This window comes from Halichoerus grypus, chromosome 10 (genome assembly GCF_964656455.1).
Source record: "Halichoerus grypus chromosome 10, mHalGry1.hap1.1, whole genome shotgun sequence".
NCBI lineage: Eukaryota > Metazoa > Chordata > Mammalia > Carnivora > Phocidae > Halichoerus > Halichoerus grypus.
The window spans coordinates 73179667-73188709 of NC_135721.1; the positions used below are offsets into that span (position 1 = coordinate 73179667).

General features: G+C 59.4%; 1 protein-coding gene across 2 annotated transcripts; it reads left to right on the forward strand.

Annotated features, from left to right (window-relative positions):
- Positions 1-2794: 2794 nt before the first annotated feature.
- On the forward strand, positions 2795-7101 carry SIX2 (SIX homeobox 2). 2 transcript variants are annotated; one of them, XM_036089429.2, is made up of 2 exons: positions 2795-3687; positions 5854-7101. In XM_036089429.2, the coding sequence occupies exons 1-2, from the start codon at positions 3122-3124 to the stop codon at positions 6176-6178; spliced, it is 891 nt and encodes a 296-aa protein (XP_035945322.1). In that variant the 5' UTR covers positions 2795-3121; the 3' UTR covers positions 6179-7101. The 2 variants fall into 2 exon arrangements, with proteins under 2 accessions (XP_035945322.1, XP_035945323.1); XM_036089430.2 differs by having other exon boundaries at positions 2795-3681.
- The last annotated feature ends 1942 nt before the right edge of the window (positions 7102-9043 follow it).

Genomic DNA, 9043 nt, shown 5'->3' on the forward strand with positions numbered 1-9043 from the left:
GAGGGGCCTTCAGACTGTGAAGAGCCTAGCTGAGCTTGTAACCTTTTTAGGGCAGGCACTCAGCTGTCCCGGCTAACAAGAGGTTCTAGCCCAGACCTGCTAGAGCCAGTTTCCTACAAATATGGGAGGAAGGGGAGAGCTGGTGGCATATGCTCATACACCCATACATTGGGTAATGGTGTTCCAGGTTTTCTGTGCTTACTCTGTGATGACTTTTCACATGGCACACATGATATTATCCAGGTCCACGGCTGTTCTCTTGGCATGGGTGACTCTTGGGCTTGGCAGCCGGGGGCCCCAAAAAGGGCAAAGCTGGAAAGAACAGTGAGTCTGAAGTTCCCGAAAATGTGCCTTAGCTAAACAGGGCCGGACCCAGTTCTGGGGGAAGTTCAATCTTGAAGCTCCAAGAGTTCAGGGAGGGGTATATTCATGGTGGAAACTGTGGCTGAGGTTGCAAAGGTTACCTGCCTTTTCAAGGTGAGGATTCTCAGAGCCAGCCCAGCCCAGAATCAGCAGGACGCAAAAGATCACACAAGCTTCATCTAATAGTGGGAGAAAGTGAAGTGGAGCAGACCATAAGCTGGCCCAGTCTTACACCAGGAAGCTACTGCCCAGGCCCACTCACTGACACCAGTGAGTGGTGTCAGGGCTCCCCCACAGCCCAGCCTGACCTTGCCAAGATGTACGATGGCCATGGTGAGAGCTGGGACCAGCCTGCTGTCATTAACCATGTGGCTGAAGATGAGGTCTTGAAAAGAGTAGGTTGCCCCTTCTTGGGGGTCAGTAAGGAAGACTCTGAACATTAGTGCAGCCAGGGACAAATACTTCCCCATGTCTCCCAGAGGCCTCTAAGACTGACTATTGTGTGAACCCTGGGCAGCACACAGGACTCTGGATAGAGTGGCCTGGAGGCAGCAGGGTTCCTCCCAGCCAACTGACAGAGACTCTGAAGATGCCACCTGCATTTCTACAGGGAGCTGTCCCTGGCACTGGCTTGGATCCTACTTTGACAGCCCTGGTCTCAATACACACGGGGCAAGTCCAAAAGCAAGTCTCAGGGTGAGTCCCAGGGTTCCACTCTTTCATGCCTGCAACTCCCCCAGAGGACTTCTAGAATGCTAGAGCAGGGGGAAACTTTTGGAAATCTTGCTAAGGAGATGAACACTTAGAGAAACAAACACAGACTTTTCTCATAGACACCAAGCAAAGCAAAAACTTGAACCCAAGGTTCTGGACGCCCATCCAGTGCTCCTAGCACAACCTCCGGAGAAAATTAAAAAGGATGGGGAAAAAAGAAATGTGGCCTAGACACAGGTTCCACAGTTCTAAGCTGAGGGCAGAGCCCAGGCTCTGTGCTGGCTTGGGTCCTGGAACTGGAAGCAAGGTTGACTCCAGCCTCCAACAGCTCAGAGCAAAGACAGGAAACGGAAGTGGAAAGGACCAGTCCGGGAAGAAGCTAAGCCCCGGGCTTTTCAAAACCGTAGAAACAGCAGCAACAACCCCCGCCCCCCTCCAGATTTTCCACCTACTCTCCATGCCCTCCTCCCAGAGAACCAGCACCACGTGTTTCCACACGCGCCCTTACAAAGACACAAACAAACCAGGATCCCCTTTTTAAGACCCTTATTCCGGAGCTCAGTGATCTGGTTCCCAGGCTGGAAGTGCCTGGAGCCAAGTCCGAGCTCAGAGGCCAGAGGGCGGGATGGTTCTTGCGCCCACTCTGTCCTCCCGGACCACCCACGGGGGAAGCGCCACGGGTGTCCTAGACTCTGCCCTCGCCTCCCCGTGGGCCGACTGCCGGCGCAGCAGACAGAAGTCAATTTCCCTAGAGGCCCCAAGTTAGTGCCTGGCGTTTCCCGGGCCGTGGGACCCGTGGGGTTAAGTGTGAGTCCCCGCCCGGCGAAGAGCCAAGAGTGCCGAGCTGGGGCGGTACCGACCTCGGGGCAGCCGGCCGGGTTAGAACAGAGAGGAAAGGCGGGATCCTCCACGAAGTTGTGTTCTCAGGCGTCCGCCTACGGCCACTGCCAAATCTTCTCCACTTCTGTCTCCTACTCCCTCCCCCTTTCCCTCGAAGACCGCCCAGGTCCAGAGTTCCTAGGATGGGGGCGGGGCGCTGTCCGCAGGAAAAGCCAAATCTTTGAGAGGCGCCCAAGCACTTCCAAACTCTCCCATCCCACTGGACCGCTCCTGGGCAGAATCTCTCCCAAAAACTGCAGACCCGGGAGGGCGCTGAAGACCCGGAGTGGGGGTAGGGCACCCAGGGGGGCCTCGAGAAAGCTGTTTCTTCCCCCTCGAGGTACCCTCCACCCTTCTCCCTCCTCTTCCTCCCAGCACCGCCTTAAGCAGTTCCCCGCCTTCTCCTCTCCCCTCTTTCCTCCCCACCTCGATCCTCCCCTTTTCTTCTCCGGGCGTCTCCACCCCGCCCCCCCTCTCCCGTGTACGTCCCCTCCCTTGCTCTATGGGCGTCCGCCCCGTCAATCACCACCGCCGCCGGCCCCCGCCCGGTCCTCTCCGCCTCCCAGGTTCTTGGAGCGCCTCCCGCTCCCGTCTCGGGCCGCCCTCCGCTTTGCGCGGAGCCGGGCGATCTGTCAGCGGAGCCGGCCGGGGGGAGCCGCCCGACCCGCCGGGGCTCGGGTTACCAGTGACTGACAGCGTCTCCATGGCGAATAATTTGACTCCGACTATTGTCTGGCGCGGGCAGGCCCCGGGTCAGATAACCAGACCAATCAGGGCGCGGGCCGCCGCGCCTCATGCCCGCTTAGAATAATATTATTAAAAAAGCAGCGAGCGAGCTAGACGGGAGGGAGAGCGAGCAAGAAGCGAGCGAGGGAGCGGCGGGCGGGCGCGGAGCATGCGGAGCGGCGCCCCGGGCGGCCCCCGGGCTTGGACGAGGGCGCAGGCGAGGCGCGCAGGCGGCGGGGGCGCGGAGGAGCGCGGCAGCCGCGGCGGGCGCGGGGACGGACCGCAGTGACTCGGGGTTCGCCGGGAGACCGCGCGGGGCCAGGGGGGGCCGCCCCGCCCGCCTCTCGGCCCGGACGGCCCGGCGGGGAGGCGCCCATGCCGGACGGCGCAGCGCGGTGAGGGCGCGCGCGGGCGGGCGGGCGGGGACGCAGCCGGCACCATGTCCATGCTGCCCACCTTCGGCTTCACGCAGGAGCAAGTGGCGTGCGTGTGCGAGGTGCTGCAGCAGGGCGGCAACATCGAGCGGCTGGGCCGCTTCCTGTGGTCGCTGCCCGCCTGCGAGCACCTCCACAAGAATGAAAGCGTGCTCAAGGCCAAGGCGGTGGTGGCCTTCCACCGCGGCAACTTCCGCGAGCTCTACAAGATCCTGGAGAGCCACCAGTTCTCGCCGCACAACCACGCCAAGCTGCAGCAGCTGTGGCTCAAGGCGCACTACATCGAGGCGGAGAAGCTGCGCGGCCGGCCCCTGGGCGCCGTGGGCAAATACCGCGTGCGCCGCAAGTTTCCACTGCCGCGCTCCATCTGGGACGGCGAGGAGACCAGCTACTGCTTCAAGGAGAAGAGTCGCAGCGTGCTGCGCGAGTGGTACGCGCATAACCCCTACCCCTCGCCGCGCGAGAAGCGCGAGCTGGCCGAGGCCACGGGCCTCACCACCACGCAGGTCAGCAACTGGTTCAAGAACCGGCGGCAGCGCGACCGCGCAGCTGAGGCCAAAGAAAGGTACGAGTAAGTAGAACTTCGGCGCCAGCTCCCCCGGGCTCCAGGGAGGGGGTCGCGGGGCGTGTGCACAGCCCCCAGGAGAGGCCTAAACTGGGTGCTCGGTCCCTGCCACGGCCCAGCTGCAGCCTCGTCTGACCCTGCGGCCCTTCAGGTCTTGTGGGAGACCGAGAGGGCAGAAATTTGTCCAAAGCGGGCAAAGCGATCGGGGAAGTTGTCAATTAACTCTCTGGTCGCTTGTGAACAAAAGTGGAGAGGCAGCGAACTTTGGGGCGAAAGCAAGACAGTGGCTGGATCATATGCAAGGGGGGACACAGCTGGCAGGGTCTGACAGTCTTCGGAAGGACCGAGGGGTTTGGAGGGGGACTGTCAGGGCTGCAGATTTGGGGCTGCCTGTGCGAATTCACCGGCACTTCCCCGCACTTCCTGTTCGCCTTACTCAGCCCTAGGCCAAAGTGTGATTAGGGGTCAGGACTGGGATTGATACTTTCCTGGTGTGACCTGGATGTGGAAGGTCCTGGGCAAGAATATTCATTGTCTGGATATGGAAGTAGAAAGGGAGACTTTTATCCCGCATGGGAAGGACCAAGAGGAGCAAGACGGTGGGGCGGAAGTGTCAGCTGTAGGAGAGCAAAACAGAAACACATGCCCCTTTTCCTGCCCTCTTGGACCCAGTAGTCCTTCCCTGGCCTGCCAGGCTCTTGACTCCTCTCCCCTCGGGCCCTACCGTCTTTAGTGGGGAGGCCGGTAGGTCTGGGGTAAACTGAGAGCAACAGAAGGCCTGGGAGTTGCTTGTCGTCAAGGAAACCAGGATTTCCTGAACTAGCTTAACAGTTGACCATTAGGCCCTTGTGGCTGCCAGTCTGTGGCTCCTCTGAACCCCAAATATGAAGAAGGAAATGGGAGAAAAACCGATTGTGGGAACAGAAATTCAGCCTGAGTGTAACAGCAAACCAAGACACCTGGGGTTGGTGGAATGGGGCGTGTGCAGCCCAGAGTAAATGATTAGGGTGGGGGGAGGTTGCTGAACAGTGGACCCAGATCTCTGGAAGTGGAAGGGGGGGCTTCAGGCCAACCCTGGCCTCTCAGACAATGAGGTTGGAGTATGTACAGTTGTAAGGTCTCCATTGCCAGCTATGTGGGAAGTTCCCTTCCAGGAAAACAGAAAGAAAAGGTCTTGGGAAGCCAGTGAGGAGAAAATCTACCCCAGATTCCAAATCTCTAGATCTGGTCGGGGCTGACCATCAAAGGCAGAGCAGGAGGTGGGTTCTCCCTCCTGGGGTCCCCCTCTTCCCAGCCTGGCATGCATCCAGACTCCTGAAGAACTAGGTTCTCAGACCAGGCCCCAGGTGAGGGCTGCAGAACCCCTCAGTTTCTATATGATGGAAAAGTCTAGGCCAGGATTAGCAATCCCCTCCATGCTTCTCCCAAGGGCTGCCCTCCGAGCCCCCAGCTTCTAGCCTCCCAGCCGAAGTTTGCACTGTGCCACCAGGGAAAGGGAGTGCTACATCCTCAGGGCCTTGTCCTTAGGCCCAGCAAGGAGAGCCCTCACAAGACCTGCCAGGTTGGAGCTAGAAAGAAAGGACCCTTAGCTCCAGGAACCTGACCCCCAAAAAGAGATTTCCCTTAAGGGGAGGTGAAGGCCCATGAGATCCCTAACTTCAAATGGGGTCCTCAGCCTAGGCTCTAGGGGCCCTCACTCTCCTGGCCCCACTTCTACTGAGCAACCCTAGCTCGGGGAGCCAAGAATCTGAAAATCCAGGCATCTTCCCTTTCTCCCTGTCTCCTTCCCCAACTCCACTGAGCTGCTCCCTGGGCCCCTCTCCTCTGGCAAAGAAATGTTAGAAACTCAGTGAAGGGGGGAGGGGGCCAGAACGTACAGAGAACAGGAAAGATATTCAAGAGGTTAAGAACAGAAGAGGTGGGGGGATAGAGACGGCACGGTGAAAAGGATAAGAGAGAGAAATCTTGTATTGACCGATTAAGAGAACTGGCAGAAAGCGCGAGAGCCCCAGGCCAGGCCGAGAAAATGGTAGAAACCAAAAACACCCGCAGGCAGCGCCGGGCGGCTCTGGCGCGGAGGCGAGTGGCGGGGTCTGGCTCCGGTTGACGCGGCGGCGCAGAGCGGCCTCGGTTTCCCCCGTTGACCCGGCTGCTTTGCTCCTGCATTTGCAGGGAGAACAGCGAGAACTCCAACAGCCACAACCCGCTGGCTGCGTCGCTGAATGGCAGCGGCAAGTCGGTGCTAGGCAGCTCGGAGGACGAGAAGACGCCGTCGGGGACGCCAGACCACTCATCGTCCAGCCCCGCGCTGCTGCTCAGCCCGCCGCCGCCCCCCGGGCTGCCGTCCCTGCACAGCCTGGGCCACCCTCCGGGCCCCAGCGCCGTACCCGTGCCCGTGCCGGGCGGAGGCGGCGCGGACCCTCTGCAGCACCACCACGGCCTGCAGGACTCCATCCTCAACCCCATGTCGGCCAACCTCGTGGACCTGGGCTCCTAGAGCCCCGCCTGCTCGACGCGCTCGCCTTCCAGGCCTGGCGCTGGGGACCGGAGAGACGGTGTCGGGAGGGCGCCTTGCGCCGGCGGCTCCACCAGGTACTGAAAGACCCGCTCGCTGAGCGGGCAGAACCGCCGGCCCGGGCAGGGTGGATGGCTCTTTGGTTTGGTCTTTGTCCGCCGGGATTTGTTTTCAACACGTTGCTTCTGAGATCGTTTGGAGCCCTGGGACCCGGCCTTGAACCCGCGAAGGGAATAAATTATACATTCTCATACTCTCTCTCCCGACCTTCTCATCCCTTCTTTCCTTTTCCCTTCCCTTCCCTTGCCTTCCTTGCTCTTTCTTCCAGATCTTTTCCTTTCCTTCTCTCTTGTCCTCTCTACCTCCCCTTCTTGCTTTCCCCGTTCCCCATCCCTCTATATTTCTGGCTTGTCACCCCTTGGTAGGTTTCTGCTTCTCTGTTTCTGTTTTTCCGTTTCTCCCCTGGCCGGCCCCTTGCACTCCTGGCCCCAGGGTCTATACCCCTCAGCCTTTCTCCTCGTGCCCGGACCCCTATTTGCGTCCTCCTTCCTCACTTTCCTGGGTGGACGTGGCAGGGGAAGAGCAGAGGAGCCAGGCCTTCTCCAGAGGCCCTGCCCGGGGTTCAGTGGGGCTGCAGGTGTCAGCTGTGCTCCTAGTAACTTACGTGCAAGAGAAAGGACCGTGGCACGGAGGCCTCTGAGCATGTCCCAGCCGCTTGCCCCTCTCTTTCTCTCGGTGAGGCCCGCCACGCTCTCTCCTCTTCCTCCTGGGACTGTGGTCACAGTGCTCCCGGCAGAGTGTGCCTCCCGAGCCACGGACTTGCCGTCTCCCTGTTACGCCCTCATGTGAATGTTCTTCGGGAAATATTTCTGCTTTTATTTTATAATAAAATTAGAAATCATAAATATATATATGGATATATACCACAAGGCCCGTGATCTGGGAGTGCAGCAGTGTCTGATTTCCCTACAGGGACTCGACACCCCGGGTGGACCGTTCTGGGCAGCGATGTCCCAGGAGCCCCAGAAACCTGGAGCCGCCTTCCCCCATACACGTCGCTTGTATCAGCCCTAAGGTGAAGGGACTGAAAACTCTGAAACCTCCCCCCTCCCCCCAAAGCCCTCCGCCCCCTTTCCTGTGCGGGAAGCTCCCTGCAAAAGCAGGAAGGGGGTGACTTGCTCCTCTTGGAGACTCTTCTCCCCCATCAGCGGAGCAGGGCCCTCACCCTCCTCTTTCTTCATTTCGGGGATGAGGGTAAGAAAAGAGACGCTGTGTGCCGAACAAGGAAGGGACATATGTCTGGAGATGCCAAAGCTGGGGAACAAATCGGGCCACGGAGGTTTCCTTAGCGGTGGTCGCAGTCCCTAGAACCTGGTGGGACGCCCTGGGCAAATTCGCTGGCCCCAAGGGCAGCCGCTGAGCCAGTGCAAAGCCCGGGTGGTGCGTGTGGACGTGGAGTAAAGGTCTCCAAGCTCAGAAATCGGTCGTTTTGGGACGGTGATGAAAGGATGGGGGAGGAAGGGAAGTCTGAGGAGACTGGGGAGGCCCGGCCGGCGGGCGCGTGTTCTAAATAGGAGCAAGAGGGCACCAGGGCTTAGCCGGTGAGGCCGAGGGAGGGGGGCGCACCTCCGCACATCGAGCACGGTAGGTTCCTCCGTAGCGGTGCATTAACCTGCAGCGCCCTCTCCCTTCTGGGGGACCCAGTCCCACCTCTCCCCCTCATTAAGCGACCCCTCTAAGCCTATCCTGCCAGATCCCAAGCGTGCAGGACTCCTCAAGGAGGAAGTTGTGGCTTTTGCGTCTCAGGTCACCCCGGGCTGTGGGTACCGAACATGTTCCTCCTCCGCGACCAGGACGCTTCTCGGCTCAGACATGCCACCTGGACCCCACGGGAAAGAGAGAATGAGGCGCTCCTCTGACGGCAAGATCCTAGAGTGCTCGGACACTTTCCTCTTTGGAGGCTTTCCTCTCTGATGAAATCAGCGTTCGCAGAAGACCCTTTTGCGCATACTTTCGAAGTACCTTGGATTCCTTCCCGGCCGAGATTCACGCAGCCGCACGGACAGCTGGGCAGGCTCACTTGGCTCAGGAGGCTATGCCTCCCGCCTTTCCTCTGTGCAGGCCTGAAGGTCAAGGGAATCGCCAGCAGGCTGAGACTGCTCCGCATGGGCCCGACCCTGCACCGCAAGAGGAATTCCAGCCCTGGCAGCTCGCTCCGCCTCTCTTGGAGGCTCTGCTCTAGAGGACAACCCAGGTCCCCCCAGGAGCAGATCTATGCTTACAGGGTCCCAGCTGCCTGACCTTCACTGAGTGGCGGAGTGAAGAACCAGCTATTGCCTGAGGGTCTGGAGAGGCTCAAGCGACCATAGACGCCACCTTGAGTCAGCGGAGCTGAGCCACCAGCCCCAGGCTTACTTCTGGGAAGGGAGGAAACACAGTAGACCCTGGAGCCCACATCACCCCTACCTGCCTCCTATTTTCCACACTCCCACTCCCAGGGAAACAGGCTCTGCGAGAACTCTCACAAGGACACCAACATACACATTCATCATTCGATTCACTGGGATTGAAAGGCCGTTGTGTGCCAGGCCCTGTGGATGGCACCAAAAACATACACCCTTTCACACAGTGGCCACGCAGGGAAACACACTGGATGTCACACACGTTCACACACACGAGCAGAGAAGCAAACACACAGACTCTCAACTCATTCTTAGAGACACAAACACATGTCTTCGGGCAAAACCTAAACACTCTCTGCCCCAATATACATGAGATACATACCCAAATGAGTCTCTCCCACACGTAAGCTCACACACACAAACACAAATACACATCATGCTTCTC

Coding starts and splice junctions, on each gene's coding strand:
- SIX2 (XM_036089429.2), top strand. CDS start 3,122: ATGTCCATGCTGCCCACCTTCGGCTTCACGCAGGAGCAAGTGGCGTGC. Junction 3,688..5,853: donor GAGGCCAAAGAAAGGTACGA/GTAAGTAGAACT, acceptor CTGCATTTGCAG/GGAGAACAGCGAGAACTCCA.